This window comes from Thalassophryne amazonica, chromosome 23 (assembly GCF_902500255.1).
Source record: "Thalassophryne amazonica chromosome 23, fThaAma1.1, whole genome shotgun sequence".
Lineage (NCBI taxonomy): Eukaryota > Metazoa > Chordata > Actinopteri > Batrachoidiformes > Batrachoididae > Thalassophryne > Thalassophryne amazonica.
Genome location: NC_047125.1, coordinates 23,993,026 through 24,016,737, shown reverse-complemented (window position 1 = coordinate 24,016,737; position 23,712 = coordinate 23,993,026). Strand labels below are relative to the sequence as shown.

At 41.3% G+C, this 23,712-nt stretch overlaps 1 protein-coding gene across 2 annotated transcripts; it reads right to left on the bottom strand.

The window, feature by feature from the left end:
* Nucleotides 1-3,881: 3,881 nt before the first annotated feature.
* On the bottom strand, nucleotides 3,882-22,263 carry tmem102 (transmembrane protein 102). Of its 2 annotated transcripts, none has more exons than XM_034164164.1 (6): nucleotides 22,021-22,263; nucleotides 19,617-19,828; nucleotides 9,893-10,228; nucleotides 8,674-8,867; nucleotides 8,314-8,526; nucleotides 3,882-8,231 (listed from the first exon to the last, which is right to left on the bottom strand). In XM_034164164.1, exons 2-6 carry the CDS (start codon nucleotides 19,816-19,818, stop codon nucleotides 7,632-7,634), a joined length of 1,545 nt encoding a protein of 514 aa, XP_034020055.1. In that variant the 5' UTR covers nucleotides 19,819-19,828; nucleotides 22,021-22,263; the 3' UTR covers nucleotides 3,882-7,631. The 2 variants fall into 2 exon arrangements, with proteins under 2 accessions (XP_034020055.1, XP_034020056.1); XM_034164165.1 differs by lacking the exon at nucleotides 22,021-22,263 and adding an exon at nucleotides 21,863-21,961.
* Nucleotides 22,264-23,712: the final 1,449 nt, after the last annotated feature.

Genomic DNA, 23,712 nt, shown 5'->3' with positions numbered 1-23,712 from the left:
AAAATGGCAACTTTCTGGCTTTAAGAAATACTATAAGAAATCAAGAAAAATAATTGTGGCAGTCAGTAACAGTTACTTTTTTAGACCAAACAGAGGGAAAAAAAAATATGGACTCACTCAATTCTGAGGAATAAATTATGGAATCACCCTGTAAATTTTCATCCCCAAAACTAACACCTGCATCAAATCAGATCTGCTCATTAGTCTGCATCTAAAAAGGAGTGATCACACCTTGGAGAGCTGTTGCACCAAGTGGACTGACATGAATCATGGCTCCAACACGAGAGATGTCAATTGAAACAAAGGAGAGGATTATCAAACTCTTAAAAGAGGGTAAATCATCACGCAATGTTGCAAAAGATGTTGGTTGTTCACAGTCAGCTGTGTCTAAACTCTGGACCAAATACAAACATGGGAAGGTTGTTAAAGGCAAACATACTGGTAGACCAAGGAAGACATCAAAGCGTCAAAACAGTAAACCTAAAGCAATATGTCTCAAAAAATCAAAAATGCACAACAAATGAGGAACGAATGGGAGGAAACTGGAGTCGTCTGTGACCGAACTGTAAGAAACCGCCTAAAGGAAATGGGATTTACATACAGAAAAGCTAAACAAAAGCCATCTTTTACACCTAAACAGAAAAAACAAGGTTACAATGGGCTAAGGAAAAGCAATCGTGGACTGTGGATGACTGGATGAAAGTCATATTCAGTGATGAATCTCGAATCTGCATTGGGCAAGGTGATGATGCTGGAACGTTTGTTTGGTGCCGTTCCAATGAGATTTATAAAGATGACTGCCTGAAGAGAACATGTAAATTTCCACAGTCATTGATGATATGGGGCTACATGACAGGTAAAGGCACTGGGGAGATGGCTGTCATTACATCATCAATAAATGCACAAGTTTACGTTGATATTTTGGACACTTTTCTTATCCTATCAATTGAAAGGATGTTTGGGGATGATGAAGTCATTTTTCAAGATGATGCATCTTGCCATAGAGCAAAAACTGTGAAAACATTCCTTGCAAAAAAGACGCATAGGGTCAATGTCATGGCCTGCAAATAGTCCGGATCTTAATCCAATTGAAAATCTTTGGTGGAAGTTGAAGAAAATGGTCCATGACAAGGCTCCAACCTGCAAAGCTGATCTGGCAACAGCAATCAGAGAAAGTTGGAGCCAGATTGATGAAGAGTACTGTTTGTCACTCATTAAGTCCATGCCTCAGAGACTGCAAGCTGTTATAAAAGCCAGAGGTGATGCAACAAAATACTAGTGATGTGTTGGAGCGTTCTTTTGTTTTTCATGATTCCATAATTTTTTCCTCAGAATTGAGTGATTCCATATTTTTTCCCTCTGCTTGGTCTAAAAAAGTAACCGTTACTGACTGCCACAATTTTTTTTCCTGATTTCTTATAGTGTTTCTTAAAGCCAGAAAGTTGCCATTTGAAATGACTTTAGTTTTGTGTCATGTCTGTGATCTGCTTTTTTTCTACAAAATTAAACAACTGAATGAACATCCTCCGAGACCGGTGATTCCATAATTTTTGCCAGGGGTTGTATTAAAAACTGACCTAGAGAGATGAGATTTTAGTATAAAAGCTTATTTTGAATGACCTAGGCAGAAGGGCTTAAGTGACCTTTTGTCTCTGCACAAAGTGTCGATTTCGCTAACTGCATTAATGTATAAAGACCAACAAGAACAAACATGTATGACTTTGAGGTGTAGTGATGTTGACTATTAAACTGTATTTAAAAAAGTTTGTAGACGTAAAGTTGGTGGCGCTAAATTTAACTGAACCTAATCCGTTAAATTAGCTGAAAAGCTAATTGCATACATGGATGTGTATAAACCTGTTTTTTGGACAAAAATAATTTCAAAATACAAAGATTGTAGCGGCTCATATTAGAACAAAACACCACTTTTTTCCCTTTAGATTAGGTTTTCTGTTGGAGATCTGATTGGAACCCATAGTTTGCTAATCTTAGCTTCTCCTAAACTGAAAACTAGCTAAGCAGAACTCAGATGTTGTATTCCCAAACTTTGTGGAGAGATCTATTGTCTTATTTTGAACATGGCATGACCACATGCATGATGGTGGGTTGACACTGAAAAATACGGAAGCCGGCAGTAAACACAACACAGACAGAATGAGTTTACATCTGGCCTAACTACTGTTACACATCGTTATCTTAGCTCTGAGAAAACGTGTCCTCATTCGGCCCTGGACTCTCAGTGACGGGACACCAGTCTGCGGTCACAGCCTGGACTCTTCCACATAAACACACACCCACAACCACCTCGCCTGAGGGCTGAGGTTACACTGGCCTACTTACGGGGGGGTTGTTAGGTCAGTTATTGGCAAGAGACTAGCGAGGACATGTGTAGCATGCAGGTGAACAGGGACACACACTCTTCAGCACACTGGTGTACCCAGTTTAAAAAAAATAATAATTCAAGAGTCCAGAGTAAGTGTTAAACATTTTAGTCTTGTAAAACACTGTGATGATTGTGTTGTACCATTGTCAGATAGCTAACGAGACTATCACAACATGTGACTTCTTTTAGAGAGGCAGCAACTATCTGTTTTCCCACGACTGAAGCAGCTCCTGAAGGGGACACGACAAGAAAGAAGTTAAAAGTGAATTAGTACTACAAGGATTTCTAGTCTCCTGCTCAATTTTTAAGCAGTATTATACCCAACAGTTAAATGAAATATGTTTAAGTATCTCTGGATTGCCACCAAATCATAATCTGCTTTTTCCCCGACGGTTGTGGAGTGCTAGTACTTAGTCTCATTCAAGTCCATCTGTACACAGTTGGACATTTGATTGGGCCTCAGTCTCAGGCAAGGGGTAGTGATTGGGAACTTAGCTGCGTTTCAGCTCACCCCGCCTAGATACAGGTGAAGCTAAACTCTTTGAAAATGTGCAAAATGAAGGCAATAATAGTGATTTAATTTTTATTTATTTGACATGTGCCAGACTTTCGTAGGCACCCAACCTGAGCTGTGTAGCAACTAGCGTGATGTTCGATTTGAGCTAGTACACTGGGTTCTGATGCCAGATCTCCAGAATAGATATTTAATCAGTGGGGAGGTGGAGGGATAAGTGGACAATTAAGCAGGAAGTCTGACATTTTTCAACCTGGGCTCGACTTGTAATGACTCTGGACAGGCGCGTCGCCAGATGGTGAGGAAGCCAACATAAGAGGCTAACTGTATAAGCGGTCGTTGAAAAAGTTTTTTTTTTTTTTTTTTTTTTACATTATTGAGACAAACATATGCACATTTATCTCCGTAGGGGCATCTCCATGCTCCCAGATGGTTCTAATGATTGTATATTGTGATTGTGTATTTAGCTTGCCCCACACAGTTACATGATATAGCTTATTAGCATGAGTCAGCATTTGCGTTCACAACCAGTATTGCCCAGATTAAACTCATTTTGGTTCCAAGTGAAAAAGATGAACGCTGCAATGTAAAAACAGAGCAGAGGTTGAAAAATGTAAAACTTCCCCTTTAAGTAAACTGTTAGATTTTGGGCGCTCATATTGAAATCAAAAGTGTGAACACTTAAGAACCAAACATCAAAATTTGTAATATTAACATTTACACCTACAACTTCAGAGTTAATCCGTGTTAAGTGCTTAATTTGTTTATAATAATCCTGCTTAATTTTGATTAGATAAATTAATAACTTCTTTTCTAATAATTCATGTTCTGTCCGATTTCTACTCAGGAGTGCTGAGGAGGCAACATCTTCACCAAATCAGTCTGCAGAATTACCAATGTATAAAAGGTCCTGGAGCGCCCTCTATTGGCGTGCAGGACTTCTGAAAATTAAATTTGCTGCAGATTTAAAGCATTTTCACACAGTTTTGATAAATGAAGTGGTGATTTATTTCATGCTGAAGCTTGAATCAATATAAACCATTTAAAAAAAAACAAATACAGCAGAATCAGTGTTACAGAGAACTTATTTGCACTTATTTAAAAGAATAAAAGCATAAAATTCAAAGCTATGAGATGTGAAATGAAATTCCTCAAACAGGATTGAATAGAGATTCTTTATCCCAGAATCCATCTGTGGCCTGGGGTGAATGTAAGATAAGGTGGATACATTCCACAGCAGTAATCGCACATCTTAAATAGAATCGCCGGAGGTTTCAGCGCAGGTTTGATTGATTACAAATAAAAGTAGCACAGAGAGACACGAGCGATGTTTGTGTTCCATGTGGTGCCTGTAAACAGCATGTTGTTCTTCCACAAAGGGGATGATTGCATATCGAGGAAACATGATGGTAAAAGAGCACAATGTACGATTCAATTTTCATCAGAACAAAACAAAACTTAAGTCCACTCATGTCTAACTTTGCCCGCTAAGGGGAAAAGTGAGAAACACGCCTGACACATTGCTGTCTCAAACATTAAAGGGGTCATTACCAGAGCATATATATTTTAAAAGATAATAAAAATATGAGACTTCAACAACAATCAACAGATCACCAAGAAATGAAGCATTTCTGTGCGTGGTGCTTCCAGCACCTCCTCTGCTGCAAACCACTGCTGAGTTAGTCATTATGACAGCCAACAGGAAATTCAACTGCAACTGTAATTAGTGTAATAATTAAGAAAATGATTTATCTCACAATAAACCTATAAACCTAAGAACTTGATGGCCTAACTTTGCTTGTTAAACCATGAATGTTGAATACAAGCATCTGGGTTTCGATAATCACTTTTCCATGCGATTTTGACTGCTGTGGTAATAATTTTGACACTAGTGACCGTTGTTGGAATGGCGCTACACTAATTAGTTACAGTAAATATGATCATTTTAACAGGGGTTGCAACAACCAGGTGGGTGTGTTTCAGAAAGTTCAAAACGGTAGTCCTAATATGTTACGTGAAGTCTAAATGGAGCTGTTTCAAGATGAAATTTTGCTGATAGCAGATGACTTTCTGTATGAACACACGCATTTTTTTGTACTTTAATGTAAAACCCCAACCATACTCATTTATAATTGTAAACAGTTTTTCACAATATGACCCCTTTAAGACAGGGGGCAATGATTAGCAAAGTGTCGCTATCTACTGTACATGTTTATGATATTGCAACTGTGCTGTCATTTTTTTTCCTGTTATTGTTTTTTTTTTTTTTTGTAAATCTACAATCAGAAAAGTGCTGAAAACACACAATCTTGGCAGCTGAACAGAAATTCACCTGCCAGAATCCTCCCCCCAACTCAAAAACATGCTTTGGTTTTCTCACATTCATTCCAAACACACACACAGTCGTGCACGAAAACACACACACACAAAAAGGCAGTAGTAAGCACGCAAAATGTTTTGACAAGTAACATTCTGCAAGCAACCTTTAGCTCAGCAGAAAGAACAAGTGAATGCGTTTTCGAGCATGTAAACGAGAAACTGATCGTGTGCTTGTAGCTTTGTGTACCCTGCCTTTTACACCACCGCCGGACGCAGCGATAAAGTGTAGCAAGAACCTGCCAGATCCAAGTTTATCTGTCACTCCCTTTCATCAATGAGTTGGTACATTGTTTAAATCGCAGTAATTAAGGAGCAAGGACATTAGCTTTATTAACGGCAATATTAAGCTGAAGGAGTTCCACAAGCCTGCAGCCTCCTCCGGACCTCCAGAACCTGAAGACAGAAATATAGTCCAGATGGGGAGCGGGAGAAAAATGAAGGCGCATGAAAGCTAGAAGATGAGAGGAGTGTCACAGCGGCAGCTGTCTCGGGCCTGAGAGGCTGGTCTGCTCGCTGCACATTTATTCTCAGGATGAGAGCGACATCCACCTGCTGTGGAAAAAAAAACAACAAAACACTTACCAAAAAAAAAAAAATGCACCTTTTCATTATTTTAAACTGCGCCTTGTGTTTTTGTGTAGTATAGCAAAGTATTTTGAAATGTCATGCTTTCTACTCATCTGAAAACTATTTCAGAAAATAATTTTAAAAATCCTGATTCTACTTAATTCTAAACTTTATATTCAGGCCAAAATGACAAAGGCGCAAGAATACTGAGCTCGTTTACGGGAATGCGAAAAACCTGATGCCAATAATCGCTCTAACCTGGATCCTCTGAGAATTCTGTGCCTGTGTTTTTGTTTAAATTCCATATTTAAAATGACAAAGACAGGTTTTAGAGTTTTTGAAATTCTTAACTACGGTGGGTTCAACACTTCCAAAAAGACAAAATTATCAAAAGCAGTAAATACAAATGCAAATTAAAAAACATCTGCATCAATTCAACAGGCAGGTGCACCAAAAAAACATTGTGTAAAAAATTTTTAAAAAGCTGACAAACACAGAACACAAACAAATATAACCTGCAGCACCTCTTGTGCCTGCAACAAATTCACACAATGCACCCAAAAGTAGAAACGCATTGCAAAGCTTTACAATACCAACAGCACAGGAGAAGGACTCATCACAAACAGGGGGTTCTGCATGGAGGACTCGGAGTGCACTGAAGAGTTGAAGTCCATTAAAGTCCTCCGGACAGAAAGTTCTGTTGTGTTCTGTTCCGTTTGTGTTTATGCTTGTTGTCCGAATTTGCAGCAGACACGTCACATTAAACCGCTCCATGTTAAGCAGGTTATGTTTGTATTCTGTGGTTGCAAACGTTTTTAAATTTGAAAAATATTTTTAGACGCAACTACATGTTGATGAATATATGCACATTCAAATAAAATTCTTTATTTGAATGTGCTGTGGCCCCTACTGACCACCGTACTTAAAGAACAAATAAAGTGATCATATGTGAAGAACACAGACGTATTTATCGAGTAAAAGTGCTGAAATGGGAGGAAGAGTTTGCTTCAGAAAACGAAAAAGCAAACCGTGACGATCATGATTGATTAAGCTCAACGAGCGGATTATAAAAATGTGTCATTGAGGGACTTTGTTCGGCTCGTTGAAACAGAATTCACAATTTTTGGTTTGCTCCAACACGATGAGATATTGAAAATGAGTACGTCGGACAAACTGCCTCTGAAACAAGAGACAAGACCTTTAAAAAGGGAATAATTTACCTGAGAAAACCTTAAACGATGACAAAAGATGACACGAGGCTAAAATGTAACTGAAAGAGCAAAAAGCCTCTTTGTTCAAAGACTCGACAGTTCTCCCGACATGACATTCAATTACGTCAGCCACGTCGCGTGTTCCTTTATCATTCCGAAATCGCGCCGTCCAATCAGAGCCCAGATAACAAGAATCATTGGGAAGGAAAAACAAAACAAAACAAAAAAAACACTGATGCTCACGTTGACACTGTGTGGTGATCTCAGCGGGACCTAGTTCACGTGACGAGCGCTGGCCAAGCACCAGCTGATTAGTTTCATTAAGGCCAGCTTGTTAGGAGTGGGAGATTTGCTTGGTAGCATCTCGCCTGTTGTTTCTGTGGTGGTGGTAGTGTTTGTATGTGGGGGCATGCCCCCCCGTCAGTAGTCGGACATGTTTCGTTTTGTTTTTAGTTTGAAGAGTGTTTCGAGCAGCAAAGGCTTTGTTTAATGAATTCAGCCTCATGATGGTAAACGGCAGCAGTGGGCTGGATTTTCCATCCCTTTGATGTGTTCCTCCGCCGGCAGCATCTTCACGTCAGTAGAACTTGTCGTCAATGCGGAAATGTGGCCTGGTGACATCATCCGGGTTCAGGAAGACTGATATGGATTTGCCCGGGTTCTCTGTGACCAGCTGCTGCAGCCGCTGCGCCAGCTTGTCCTCTGAGGGGGAGATGATGCCGTTCGCCGGGTGATGCCCCGGGGAGCTGTGGCCATTAGTGCCAGCTGCCAGCTCCTTCTTCAGCTGGGCCGCCTGCTGGGCCTGGTTCAGAGCCGCCTGGAGGTGCTCGCTGGGGTCCGAGCGGACATGTGCCAGTTTCCTGGCGACGAGGAGCGCCTGGCTGTCGGTCAGATGTTCCAACATGTTGCACTGGGGAAGGAAGTAGTTTGGGCAGTTTTTCCCCAAAATGCAGTGAGCAAGGTCATCCAGGAGACCCAAGAGGAGGCGGCTGGGAGTATCTGGATCAGGGCAGGACAGATAGGAGACAGGCAGCCGGTCACAGGCCCAAAAGAGGAGGGTGCGCAGATGGTAGAGGCTGACGCCCATACGTGGGCGGGACAGGATGCGAGACAACATGGCTTTAGCAGCTTGGAAAGCCTGCGCCATCGGGTAGGGGATGCATTTTTTTAACTGAACCTGGCAACAAAAGACAGAGAGAAGAGCTCTGAATCACGCTTTAAGGACATAAACATGAATGACACAGGAAGCGTGCGCTCACCTCGCTGCGTGAGAAAGCCAGCCTCCACTCCCGGTCAGGCCGACCACCCAGTGGCGAGCAGCAGGGCAGCAGATAGAAGCCAGATATGGCCTCCTCCTCTGTGATTTTGCCGTCCCAGAAGTGGTTGGCAGTCAGCCAGCCCTGCGCCACAGCAGGCCAGCCCCGAAAAGACACCACAGGCAGCAGGTCGTACAGCACCCGGCTGGAGCCCGCCTGCAGGAAGGAGCACGTTAAGTCTTTAGACACATCAGCCCACGAAAACCCAGAGTTCTTACTGATTCTTCACCCGTGACACGCGCTGAACCATCTTGATCATCATTTCACCATTGAAGCCGATTGATGCTTTCAGTTAATGCCTACCTGTAGGATAATAGTGGCAAGGGGCCCATTCCTCTCCAGTCGTTCTGGCGTTGGAATACCTCTCTGGGGGCTACGACGCAGCTCCTCTACGGCTTCGCTCACCACGCCCCAGAACCAGTCCGTCACCAGGGTAGGAGAGAAGTAGCATCCGTCCAGAGACTGCGGGGAGTCCAGGGAGGGGATGGAGCCTTTACCTGAGCGCACGTTAAAGTGAACAATTCCATAAATCAATATGCCGGTTTGCCTCAAGGTTTCAGGTGATCGGTCGAAACTAAATCACCACGAGTGGTCTCAAATGATCTGTAGGCTAAAAATGACCACAAGAGCTGCACGATTTATCACGTGGCAATCATGATGTCGACCTATGTGTCTACCAGCACGTATACATTAGTGAAAGGCTGAAGGAAAACAAAACTGTGATGTGATGGCATAATGCAATCTGCAACCTCACCACTAGATGACACTAAAGCTCACACACTGCAGCTTTAAACATTGAAGTAAACAAATTTTCCTTTGCAGGGCCATAAATTCTGGACAGCAACAGGCTAAATGTTCTTGTGTAAATGATACAACTGTAATTCAACTAAATATGTATTTTATAGAAAATTAACATTTTATAGCAAAACTAAAATTTCAACATGATTTTTTAAAAACTCTGATCCTCAATCTGCTTTACGGTAATGTGTTCATATGTAGCCTGCAGGCCCCAAATTGATTGCTTCAGCCGTTTGCCTTGCAACCTCAAATCGGCATTGCCGTTTTGAGCCTTCGATTGGCCCTCCACGCTAACACGCTTCAGCGTTTAGTAGCTGGGGAGGGCTTTTCTCGTTTCGCCTATCTGAACAGTTGCATGACCCTGCCTATGTTTAACCTCTTGGTGCAAAATTGCTTCATCACATCATACATCAAGTGATCTCAGTGAAGTGTGATCCAAATTCATTCAGCCCCCATACCTCCCACCACATCGCCACTTCAACCTTCGTCGTTATCTCTTCCACTCTTCCTCTCCATCCCTGCTTCTCATTGTTGCCTCCGACACTCAATTTCCTCCGCTTTGTTCTTTTGCTTGTTTATTTGACTATATTTACTCTTCCTCTTACTGATTTCTTTAACACCAATGTTCTTGCTTTCCCTCGCCTCTAGTTTCCCCTTATCAGAGACACGCTCATTCTTATCTCCTTCAACAAATACCTTCCCCGTCCTCACGTCTTCTACGTACCCAGTTCTTGCTCCTCCTCTTCATCTTCGTGGAGGAATCCATTCTCCTCCTGGCAGCAGATACTCCAGCGAGACAAAACCTTGGAGTCGCACAGACGAAGGCTGAGCCAGGAGTGGCAGGGTGGCGAGTGTCTCATGTCCAGCGTCACCGGCTGGTTGCGGTCGTGGAGCTTCAAAGCGGGCACCAGCAAGGTGAAGTCCAGGTCAAAGTCAGCGCCTTTAGCATAATCACCCAGCTCCTCTGGGTTCAGGTCCAACACGCCTTCCCGGGCTCCACCTGACAGCAGAAGATACTCGTTGGCCACTGGGAGACGCTGGTCCACCTTCTGGACTAAGCCTGTAAAGGAGGCGTAAGACAGTGGCTTGAAAAAAAATTACTCATATATAGCAGGCATTTTTATGAAAGACTGCATTTACTGGACAAACCCACAGGTCTTGGCAGTGTGTGACTCCCCACCAACCCATAAATGGGTAAAGAGGTGGAGTATGATCAAAACCAGCAAGCCCAAACACACCTCCTATCTCATAGTTACCAAGCTAGCTGAAGCTAACAGGCTAACTTTGGTTTGGGTGTTTGATTAACACATATTGAGGACTGGGTGGTGGTTCTCATAACAGGTGGTTTCAAACAGGTGATAATAAAACGGTGACCAGTGTATTGCCTCAATAACATGGCACAACTAGCATCACCAAGCTATCGATACCTGTGTACAAAAGGTGGTAACATCCATCCATCCATTTTTTTCCACTTCATCCGGAGTCGGGTCGCTGGGGCAGCAGCTCAAGCAAAGCCGCCCAGACCTCCCGATCCACACACACCTCCCCCAGCTCCTCCGGGGGAACCCCAAGGCGTTCCCAAGCCAGCTGAGACGTAGTCCCTCCAGCGTGTCCTGGGTCTTCCCCAGGGCAACATACAAATTAAATAATACTTCAATATCACTCAACAGAAATACTGGAGTATTGATTTCTTTGATGGTCCATTACAATATTATCATTAAATAACTGCATAGCAAGCCATATTACCTCAGATGTTTGTAAGGAAATGCTCAAAGGACAAACACAGTCTCGTTCACAGCAGCTAGCCCACTGCTAACAGCTAGCGGATGGCCACCTTTGCCCAGCACCCTACTTGTCACTCAGTGCAACCACGCTCTTAACTGTGCATACCTTTATGTCTTAAAATAGCTTAAACTGATGAGTCAATCTTAAGTAAATTGCAAGAAGCTCAGGCATATGCTCTGACAAACACACCGGAACAGAAAATATCAGGCCCATAAGCCATAAGGATGCAAAATTCCCAGAAGCCTAGTGTAGATTGTAACGAAAGCTGCTGCATATAGTATTTCTGAATGAGTCTTAGTAGTAGTGACAAAAGAATGTGTGAAATTTAAAACGCCTTTGCAACCAGGGGGATTAGATATTAGCCTGCATGTAAGCTTAAGCTTCTACAGATCAGCGGTAAACAGTATTAATAAGGAAAGAAACTAAATGCACCAATTAAACGCCATTGTCCATAATGCTGTATCAGCCGTGTTCTTATAGTTTAAGGCTGGCTGCACTACAGTTTCTCAGAGTGGTTAGAAACACTCTCCCCACTTTTCTCTCTAAACAGTTTCTGTGAGAAAATCCCAAACCTTCAAATCCCTTTATGGCTCCTTAGCGGTGTTGTAAACTTCCCAGGCTCTGTCCCCATTGGCAGCCACACTGCTGAAGTCAAGTAAATTAGATTTTGCCAGCTTACAGGTGCATCCGAGGAACGTTTGATTGTATGGCGGAATCCGCAGTAGCCTAGAGGAAGCTAGTAATTTCCATAGGTCAAAGGTAAAGTTTGGACACTTTGAAATCCTCGATGAGCCTACAGGGGAGAGACCGCGTGCTGTTCTTAATCTTGAGCTCGTGCTTTTAATCCTTCCAGGGCAGTTAGGTGGCTACAGAAAATTGCAACGGGCCAAAGCTGAGGTCAAAAACCGGAGAACAGTATCACTGCTTTCTAGAGTTGGGCCAGCAGGGGAAGCATGGCCTCCTGTCATTTAATCTCTGAGCTGTGTTACTTCCAGATCAGTTCATATAAATGAGAGTTTCATGCCATTTTATCGGATTTACCCCCTGCTGTCTCCGGGTGAAAAATCTCAGAGACCTTCAGAATTTCCCTCTGCTGTTGAAACAAATAAGGACAATGTTGTGGATGTCGTGCTCTTGAAGCTAGGTCAGCAGAGCGACAAATGAGAAAAACAGAGGAATAACAAGCTCTGTCCTCTCCAATGTCTCCACCAGCTGCAGGAGGCACGGGAACACAATTTACTTACCAAGTCAAACTCAACTGTCGCACATTTATTTACTTGGGGGGGCAGCAAGCACAATTGTATGTGTGGACGAAGGCAGGCAGAGCTGAAAAGGAGATGGACTCGTCTGGTTTCACAGCCACGGATTAGACGTAATCCGGTAACAAGTGTCTCTAAATGCAGATTTCCAGCATGAGAAGAAGCTTTGCTTTAAGAACTATTTTCTGGCCCTTTTATTGCACGTCGCCCTGTAAAGCCTACCTGCATGTCACGGAGCTGATCCAGTGTTAGCGCAGTGTAGTTTCCCTTCCTGCCAGGACGTGTGGATGGTAAGAAATCAGAACTAGCCCCGAGCACCGTCGGATAAATATGACTATTAACACCTGACATGCTGGAGACACAAGGGCTGATCTAACTTCATTAGTTTCAGCAATAAGAATCAACAAAACTAATTTTATGGTGAGATGAAGTGGTTCATCCACATAACTACAGTGCAACGCGCCTAAACCGTCATTGTATAAACCGGATATTCGCCCTCAACAGATAAAAGCAAAAGTCCCAATGCTTGTGTATGGTTTTCCATGTAATAAACACTGTATATAATGGATTTTGTATCACAGTTTTTCGCTCACATCGGACAAAACGTCCCACCTCATCTTAAAGTATTTCCATTAAAAACCCCTTGCATATACCGGACAGATCAGTCTGGACATGCCCAGTAACAGAGGTACGCAATGAAGTTCACCACTGACACTCGCCGAGTCGAGGAAAGTGGTTACTGTATTTCCGTGATTAAAAAAAGAAGCCCGGGCATTTATTTTTCTCAAACCATGCTCAGACACGAGACCTAAACAGGGCAGGATGTAATTCATGGCCTGTGATCATTAACAAAATGCTGCTTGTTGCCTGAACTGTAATATGACCTGCAATTCATGGAGGGAAATTGTACTTATCATACCGTTGGTTTGGTGATTGATGATTGTACAAAAGCTCCTTGAGGGATAAATTAATCCAGAAAAATGTATTGTTCCTGTGGAAAATTGCATAAAGATGCGATTGAGAACTTTAAAAGGGTCACGCCCGCAGACGCATAAACCAAGCTGTAGGATTTTAAGGTACCACTCCGCAGCGGACTTAGAAAAAAGAGTGACTGAACCAAATGTAATGTTTTTAATGCACACAATACCCGATGCTTGTTTAAATTTTTTTTGTCCCAATTTATATAGCACCAAATCACAACAAAGTTGTTTCAAGGCACTTCACACAAGTAAGGTCTAACCTTACCAACCCCTAGAGCAAGCACACAGGTGACAGCGGTCAGGAAAAACTCCCTCTGAATATACATCTATGGTCTTTTCAAATATGCAAAGTATTAATATTTTTTAGGACATTGTTTACAGCTGCAAATTGTGGGCAACACCGCAGAGGAAGTCAAAGCAATCTCTGTCTTGGTAGTCAGCCACAATGGTTTGGATTCTACAGGTGGTGTCCCGGTACACTTGACGTTGTGGTGGGGCAGGCTTGCCGGCTGCTGAACGACGACTGTTCATTGCTTTTTCTTTCTTTAGTATATCCACGAACACCCAGATATTCACGTGATGACAGTCGACACTAGCAGTCATCGGCAGTGTCAGCTTTCGACATTGTTGTTTGTGGGTGGCAGCCCTTCATGTATTCTGGCTGATACGTTCCAGACAGTGAAGTTGAAAAGTGGATCCCTGCGGTTTCTCCTACCTGGGCGGCCGATGGAGGTTTCCTCAAAGTAGTCAACAACAGGGTAGAGCTCCTCAGGCAGTCCCTCCTGATCCAGTTCAAATGAAGCAACCACATCTTCTGGTGGCACAAAGGGTAGAGCAGGCAACATCCTTGTTGCAAGGGAGAGCTTGGCGTCAGCAGCATATCTCTCCTGGAGCCCTTCCGCCAACACCCAATGGTACACACACTGGGCCAAGTGGTAAAGGCGCCCCTGCGGCTCTGCTTCCCCAGGGGGGAAATGACCAGAGGGGGAAGGAGCCAGGGGGAAATGACCTAGGGGGAAAAGCCCTGAAACCATTGCGGATTTCGATTATAACGGACAAAATTCACTGGTCCACCTGAAGCCATTATGTGACTTTTACTGTATTTTACACCGAAACATAAAAATAAATAAATTACTAACCTTTTAAAATGACTCATATTTTACACATAACTACTAAAAACTATTATCCAATTACTTAATTAACAGTAATATAACTGGCACTGAATCATGAAAATAATCATACCTGCGTTGGCTCGATCTATGGTAAATGAGAAAAACCGTCTAGAGTATCAGGAAATACACGTGTAATTGTTTCAACTTTAGAAATCATTCATTTCTCAACAATACAAACAAGAAGCTATAAAAAGTTGAAAAATCTTAAAACCTATTTATTTTTTGCTGTTTTTTTTTAAGTTTTATCTTTTTCTTATACTTGCTGGTTTTTGTGTTTCTTGCTTTTGGAGTTAAATTTTATTACATCTTATTCATGTGTAATGTTTTAATATTCTGTTCAATTTATTTTGTGCTATATAAATAAATTCCTCTCGAATTATTAATTATAAAGTGGAAAATCTCATGCCCTGCTCTGACTAAAATTCTGCACTGGATGACTGTAACTGTACCATTTACAAAGCGCTTTAAACCATGGAACTAGTCATCAGCTAATGTTTGATGGCCTGATGGTGAAACACCTGCATTAACATAACGGCTTCATGCCTTCATATTGGTTTGGTGTAGACGTGATATCTCCAAAAATTAACTGTCAATTTTTATTTTTTTTTAACAAGCGGGTAACAGTTGTGAATGAGGTTCTGGAGTTAAGATACTTGCTGTACCATAATACGTGAAAAAGTTAAGCACTGTAAATACTTTCCAGATGCACTGCAAGACTCAAGTTTTTATCCTTTTTTTGTCATTCAAAGTAAAATTAACACAGCAGTCATTCATATCATAGCAATTATCATATACACAGTTTTCTTCCAAAAGCAACCATTCAAGCCACTGCACTCTTTTTGACTAATATCATATCAACCGGATGTTATCTGTAGAGGTTCTCCTTCACTCGCTCACAGCAAGATTATTCCCAGACAAACCAGCCTGCTGAAAGGTGCATCAATCTGCTATTTATGAACTCATATTGAGAGAAAATATGAGCTCAAAAGAGCTTTTTAAAAATAGAACAGTGCCATTTTTCAAACATCACGTCACAAATCACTGATATATATCATTTCAAACAACAGGTAACAATCACTGAAGTGTGTCAGCCTGCGACTGATGAAGACTGAGACAAAAGTATAGCTTTAACACCCTGCTTTTACTGGAATCACCCCCCCACACAACAACAACAAGCACAGAAAACGGTCCTATCACTCGCCAGCTATAATCCAAACAATTCACCATTGTTGCTCGAGGAAAACTGTCTTATAATGAAAGAACAAAAAACCACAATGTCACCTGTCAAAATGAGCAACAGCGTTTCAACACCTCTCTGAACATGCCGGATTCATTAAGCCGGTTCTAATTAGGTGGTGTGATGCCATCGTGCTGCAGACAGAACTGATGCCATCTTCAACGAAAAGCCTTTCAAGTGCTCAAACGAAGTTGTAACAAAAAAAAAAAAAATGGTTTGAGTGAGCAATAATGAGTGTCGTTTATACAAGACGCAAAAACAAAAGTACGTGCTAATGAAAAGCAAAATGAGACGGCCTGAAGCAAAGCCTAAATCAGCTGCTGTTACACTGGCAAGGATCCAGATTGGTGCAGCAACTGGATGAAAACAAGCCCTCGAATTTAAAATGACATTACTGGGTGCGTTACTTGGCTCCCAATTCTGAGCTTACACCGACAACTTTATCTAAATTAAAGCTGGACATTCCGATAAGAAAAGAACACTGCAGACTAGACTGGAAAATATTAAATCTAAAACATTACATTTTACTTTTACTCATTATTTGTGAGTATTGCATTGTTTCTTCGTGACTTACACTTTTCCTTGGCTTTAGCAAGTTCCGTGAGTGGATAACTCAAAAGCAACAAATGCTGATACTGCGCAAGTCTCCAAATTAAAACGGTATATAAGGAGGATAAACTGATTAAAATTTGCTCAACTTTGATCCACCAAATCTGAAAACAAACAAAAAAAACATGTCTGTCTGGGTTTGTTGCGAAGAATAATCTTCTTGCACACATGTCAGAAACTAGAAGCAGGTGCTGCTTTTACCTTTTCAGTATATGTGTGCTTGAAGTTTAATATAGCCTGAAATTAGCTTGTCAGTTTTATACATTTCCTAGCGCTGTTGCATCCTTTTTCTTGCCAACATCTGGGGGATGCACTCTGAAAAGAAGTGTCACATTGATGTGTTGGGGTTCGATCTTCTGTTTCGCTGGCGGTGTGAATCTCTTTCAGCCTTCGTCTGACTTTTGTTTTCCCCACAGTGTACACCGTACCTGCACCGTGCTCGGCTGAGAGGTAAATAAGTGCCTCTTCTTGGATCTGTCAAACTGTGAAGAAAGCCACTGGGCACATGCATGTGTGCGTACACTTAAAATCTTTCTCTTTTGTTGGAAACAGCAAAGTGCGCATCCCTATTCACCCCCAAACTTTGTAAAACCCTGGAAAAACAGACAGGACACGCTTTATCGGCGTCCGTGCACAACCTCACCAACCACCTATACAGCGACGACGCACTGCCGCCATCAGGCGGACGCCAAGGCCCGTGCCCTCGAGAGGCGCAGATCTGCGAATCAACCAAGAAAGTGGCAAACACAGCCAAAGATCACAGCACAGGGATTTGCACTGCTTGGGATCATGGGAAATAATAAAAGATTGTACAATGCAGAAATCTCCTGCAAAGCTGCATTGTGTATGATTTGGTCATCTAGTGGTGAGGTTGCAAATTGCATTCTGCCACTGACCGTTTCATTTTTCTTCATTTTGGGCTTTTGTACTTCTTATTCTTGGCATTTTCTTCTTTTATTATTGGAATTTATTTTATTTAGTGCTTTGATTCCTGTGAAAGCTCTATGTAATTACTTGTTGTTGTTAATAACGAATATGTGATTTTTCAGTAACTATTTCACATCAGTATACAAGTTGCAGGACCTCCCAATCTAGTTTTAAAACAAAGACTTATACTCAAAAAAAAAATGGTAATGGTAAAACCCTTGTTTATTTTTATTTTCTCAGTCTTTAAGTAGCGAAAATACAAAAGCCATTACTGACAGTGCTTTACTGCCAGCAACTGGACTAGAGTACCGAATAGCTCGTGGACTGCAAAAAAATTTAAACATGACATCAATGAAAAGCATGGGACGGGGCGATGAAACCCTGCACTCATGGCGTGAAAAAGGTCACATGACAAGAGTGACTCGGGCGTGTTATCACACAGTGTGAGGTAAAACTCACGTTTGCTGCCTGGATTAGCTATGATGGCAGAGTTGCTCTATGGCTCCATTAATTTTGACGACTGTAATAAAAGTGCTGGCTTTCTTAAACCAGAATAGACCTATTTTCAAAGTTGTTGTTACAGGCAAGAGGTGGGAAGACGGGTGGGGGGGATTTGCACTGTGCGTCCTCTCAAGACAAACTGTCAAGAGCACCAATTGCAGTGAGTTCAAAGACTGAAGAGGAAGGAAACTCCTAAATTAGTAAATAAGACACAGACATGAGTGGAGTGGAAAAAGTGTGTGTGTGTGTGTGTGTGTGTGTGTGTGTGTGTGTGTGTGTGTGTGTGTGTGGCATCGTTAGTTGTCCAGCAGCTAACGATGCACACTGACCACAAGTGGGGTGGAGGGAGGGGGCTGCCACCTACTGGACACATAGATGCACTTCACTTTATTTTTACTGAGAACATCTCAGACATCATTAAAAGTATGCGGAAAGAAATTGGCCACTAGAAAAACATTTACCAGCTTTACTTCCACAATGTCATTTTGTCAATATTTTTGCTAAATTGCTCAAGAGATAATGCACAAATCTTTATTTATTTTTTGTTTTTAATCAGGCATTTGTAGAGTGCTAAATCTGGGTTTGTGCTAATTAAGTAAAGTAAGTTTGCACTCGGGGTCGCCACAGCAAATCCAAGGTGGATCTGCATGTTGAATTAGCACAGGTTTTACGCCGGATGCCCTTCCTAATGCAACTCCACATTACATGGAGAAATGTGGCAGGAGTGGGATTTGAACCCGGAACCTTCTGCACTGAAACCAAGTGCATTAACCACTTGGCCACCACCCTATGATAGTTTAATGTTTAGCCAATGCAGCTAAAATTATGTATTTTCTCTTTAGCTACAATTAGTTTTCCTGAGCCACACAATGTAAATGTAAATGATACCAACGGCATTAGCAGCCAAATTCACAAACCAAAAGTTTTCATCAAAGACATTTAAGTCAATAGTTACCCCAATAATTGTACCTGGTGTGTAATTTGTATGAACTATGAATAACCGTGAAAATGTTCTTAGCCATTGTGGCTAAAATCAGATACATTCTATTGGCCACATGGCATTTTTCTGAGCATTTGGCTGTGTAGCTTATAGGTAGTACCAGCTAACATCTACATAATCTTGAAAAAGTCCCTGGACCTATAAAACTTGATTGTCGTAAAGAAACAAACCGCTTTGCAATAAGCATTTAAAAAAGCCTCAGTGACAATCACGATTACAGAGTACAGAGTTTACAACTGCTAATGGATAGTTTCTACCGAGTGCAGATAAAATTGCTTATCGTTATGCCCCATATCCTGCCACGGTGCTGTGATGCGGACCACATCTGTCCCAGATCCGTGCCAGATATGGTCTGTAAACGGTTGGTGTTTTGCGGATCCAGTTCAGATCTGGTCTGGATCTGTTCCAGAACTGTAAAGCGGAGCCGTGCCGGATCTGGGCCAGGGTGCAAAAACTGTCTGGACCGGATCTGTTTTCAGGATTCGTACCAGATGCTGGACTACATCCAGCCCGGATCTATTTGCTGTCTGGTCTTACAATGTTAAAGTAATAAATCATTCCTAGAACCACCCCATGTCCCCAGTTACTATCTGGGGACATGCTCCACCCTTTCAACAATTTTCAAGAAAAACAAGCTTAATGGTTTTTGTGTATTCCTGCTAAAATCTACCTCTAGTAGTTGCAGAGATATTTGTGAAGTGCTGGCAGCAGTGCCGTATTTGCTGATGGAGCATGCTCTCAATTTGATGGAAAACCCTTCAAATTTTACTGAAGCTCTGCACTTTGTGGTCACATTCCTTAAATGCTTTCAACTTGAATATGCTTTGTTATAAAGGCCCTCACCACCACCACACACACACAAAAAAAACCTCTAGTCCTAAAATTTAGGGTTTCAACTCAATGTGATCTAATTAAATCAGTAACTGTGGTGGTTCCACAAAGTTTCTTGTACACAACTATGCCGTGGAACAGACATACCTAACATATTGAAGATGAAGTCCTTGGCCGTGTGGACCTCTAAGGCGGTCTGGTCTCCAAAGTCCCCCTGCTCCAGCAGCACCAACTCTGACACCTGTGCAGACAGCTGCTCCAGGGTGGCTCCCGAGCGGAAATCCACCTCTGACACCTTCTTGGCAGGCACTGGGGAGCGTGGTGTCACCGCACTCATCAGGGACTCCATCTCTACAACCCTGTGAAGTTACAAAATCTTTGAACCAATTTTCCTTTTCAAATATAAATTCAGAATAGCCCCATGTTCATAGGTAACACTGTATAAAAGAGACTTCTATGGGGGTATTACACTATTAAAGGGCACTTAATCTACAGGTGGAGAGAATGATGCTATACTGAAACTACTACTAAACTGGCTATTAATCAATTTTTATTTTAAAAATTGACAATGTGGTTGCCTTTCCAGCCAGAAAGAATGTGATGGGGGAAAAAATTGGGAGTAGAAAATTAGGCTAATAACAATGCTTATCAGCACTGAGGTTGGCAAGATTTAACTGTCAATCTACCGCCATAGTATTTCAACAAAGTGTAACTTTATATTTGCACATCATGAACACAGGAGGGTGTACTATGTACACAACAATGCCTCGTAAAGGAAAAAAATAACACTGCGAATCATATTTTTAACAGTGTTATTTCATATTCAACTCAGCTGGATTGTTCTCCAAAAAAAAGTGTGGTTTATTTTAAAGTTTAAATACGTCATGTTCTGTTTTGTTCTCATTTTACCTAGGTATAATTTAGGCAGCCTCATTACTTGTTCCCAAGAATTGTATTTTTACTATATATATTTTTAAATAAGATAAACCAAACATCTGTCCAACCTTTGCCCATTTCCCAAACGACACAAACACCACCCTGCTCAGCGTGCCGCTCTCGTTGGAACGACATCTCTGCTATTTTGGCATTGTGGGATAGCTCGCCCACAAATTGAGCTCGTCGGACTACTTTCGCCACCCTGCTCAGCGTGCCGCTCTCGTTGGAGCGACAACACACAGAATGTGTCTCTTCCCAGACAGATCTCTTTCAGTGCAGCTTCTTGTTCAGACTTTAACACGAAGTTAACACCCAAGTCTTTCACTGCCAACTGTAGATGGTAATCAAAACATTCCAGTCGTATATTTCTGAACTCTTCCGCATCAAAATCCATTGTGTCAACGTTTACAGTGTGCTTGACAGGTGAAGTTGCTCATAAACTTTAAGTTTCTTAAATATTTATTAAGGCCACTCTTAAAACTTCAGTTATCTTTATAATTTTATTACTGGTAAATTTTAGAATTAATTTAGATGAGATATACTCATCATCTCACAGGAATATTACAATTATCTTGGAACTACTCATCAAGCACGTTGGCCGCGGGCACGTACTAACACAGAATATACAGAAACTGGATAGTTGTTCAGCCAAAACGAGAGTGTCCACTTTTAGTTTGCCATAAACTAAGCTACTGGCGCGCGTGAGAGTATGCACAAACACACATAAAACATTCACAAGCGTAATCCCCTCAAACATTAATTTTCATGACAAACTAGAATTTTGGACAGTGGTAGTAAGACTGAACTACATTTTTTTTTTTTTAACAAAAAAATTAACAAATTACTAAAATCATATACTGCCTCACAGATGCTGGCATGCTTGGCACCCCAAAAAACACTAATTTGTTCTTCTTCTTCTAATAGATTCCGGCAGGCTGTACGCTGGCGTAGCATAATGCTGCCCCCCACAGGTAATAGTTAAATACTTTATCTTACGTTAGACTCAAATAGAGGTTGGTGGACAACACTAATTTGGCAGTGCCTGTTGCTTTAAATGCAAAGGAGCTGTTGCAGGCCACGCCCAATCTATCTCCGTCACGCGTGGGCGTATCACAAAAGAGCAAACCAATATGTCAGTGTAAAGTTGTTTATTTATAAATAAAATTCCAACCATATTTAACTGTAAGATCGGGATCACGTAGACAATCTGGGCATATGCAGAAACCTTACAGAATTTTATGTGTAATCAGGTTTCTAAACAAACGATTTTCTTAAAGCAGCTAGCAGAATTTTAAATTTGTAAACATAGCTCTCGGTCACTCAGCCCGAGAGCTCTTCTGCTAAGCTAACATCCAGGCTAATTAGCCAGCTTGGGTGCTTACATGTAACACTGTCTAATTAAGACTAATTCGCTCAAACTGTATTCGCTAATTACAGCCATATGACTGCTGTACTACCGTGTTCGCAGATCATTTCGCTCAAACTGATAAAAATCGACGCCCGCACGGCGGATAATCTCTCATTAGCCGACTAGCTTCATCAAATTAGCCTGTTTGCTAACAACATGACAGGTGGGGCCAGTGGAGGCGCGTGCACGAACATGCGCTCGGCTCACGTGTCATTAGCTCGTCGGGTCTCGGAGCAGCAGAGTGAAGTGATTAGTTGTAATGCACGAATTCCTCTGCTATCTTCTGCCTTTATGATCCCCGAGGTTCAGTCCAGTTTTCTCAGCTGTCATTTCCAACATGTGTCAGAAGGCGCGCCGCCGCCGTCCGTCCCCGGCAGCAACACCGAACCATGCTTCATGGTCCGACACGGAGCAGTCAGGGACGAGCGGGCACGCCGCGTAAAACCCACACACGGGTTGATGGCAGCGGGTTGAAAACTCAATAGTGAGCAGAGAAAACACAAGAACTCATCCAGGGATTGGGGAGGGTTTGTTGCAGCTACGATCTGTTGTTTGTATCCACTAGATGTCGCCACCAGTGTTTCGAAACATTGAATCATTTCCCGAGACAATTGTTCATATCGTGCTTCGAGTGTTTTACAGCAAGGAATCACTTTGCTCCCACCCCCGCCTTAAAAACAGAATATTCCGCATTATTAAGAGTGATTTCACTCTTTTCCACTGTTTTGAATTCCAAGTTCTCGGAAGCACCTGTACGGTGGCCCTGAAGGTCAGCACACTACAACTTTTCAGAAAACAGCATTTGTGCAGAAAAAAATTTTTTTTCAGGAAACACACATTCATGAGAACACTAACATTTCAGAAAACACTAATATTTTTGAAAATACAACGTAAACATTTCGGAAAACATTTCTACAATCAGACATTTATCAAAACAACTTTCAGAAAACCTGACAATATGAAAACATTGATATTTAACAAAACAACTTTTCAGAAAACACTAACAGTTATGAAAACACGTGTATCAAAACTGACATTTATCAAAACAACTTTCAGAAAACCTGACAATATGAAAACACTGATATTTAACAAAACAACTTTTCACAAAATAGCAGTTATTAAGGGGGAAAAAAAACATTTCAGGAAACACACATTCATGAAAACATTAACATTTCAGAAAACAATATTTATCCAAACTTCAGAAAACACTAACATTTATGAAAACACAACATAAAAACATTTCGGAAAACACATTTATGAAAACGCAGACAAAAAAACATTTCAGGAAACACACATTCATGAAAACACTAACATTTCAGAAAATGATATTTATCCAAACGTTTCATAAACACTAACATTTATGAAAACAACATAAAAATGTTTCGGACAACACATTTATGAAAACACAGACATTTATCAAAACAACTTTCAGAAAACCTGACTATGAAAACACTGTTATTTAACAAAACAACTTTTCACAAAAAACACTAACATTTCAGAAAATGATTTTTATCAAAACTTTTCAGAAAACACTAACATTTATGAAAACACAACAACATAAAAACATTTCAGAAAACACATTTATCAAAACAACTTTCAGAAAACATTTATGAAGAAAAAAAACATTTCAGGAAACACACATTCATGAAAACACTAACATTTCAGAAAATGATATTTATCCAAACGTTTCATAAACACTAACATTTATGAAAACAACATAAAAATGTTTCGGACAACACATTTATGAAAACACAGACATTTATCAAAACAACTTTCAGAAAACCTGACTATGAAAACACTGTTATTTAACAAAACAACTTTTCACAAAAAACACTAACATTTCAGAAAATGATTTTTATCAAAACTTTTCAGAAAACACTAACATTTATGAAAACACAA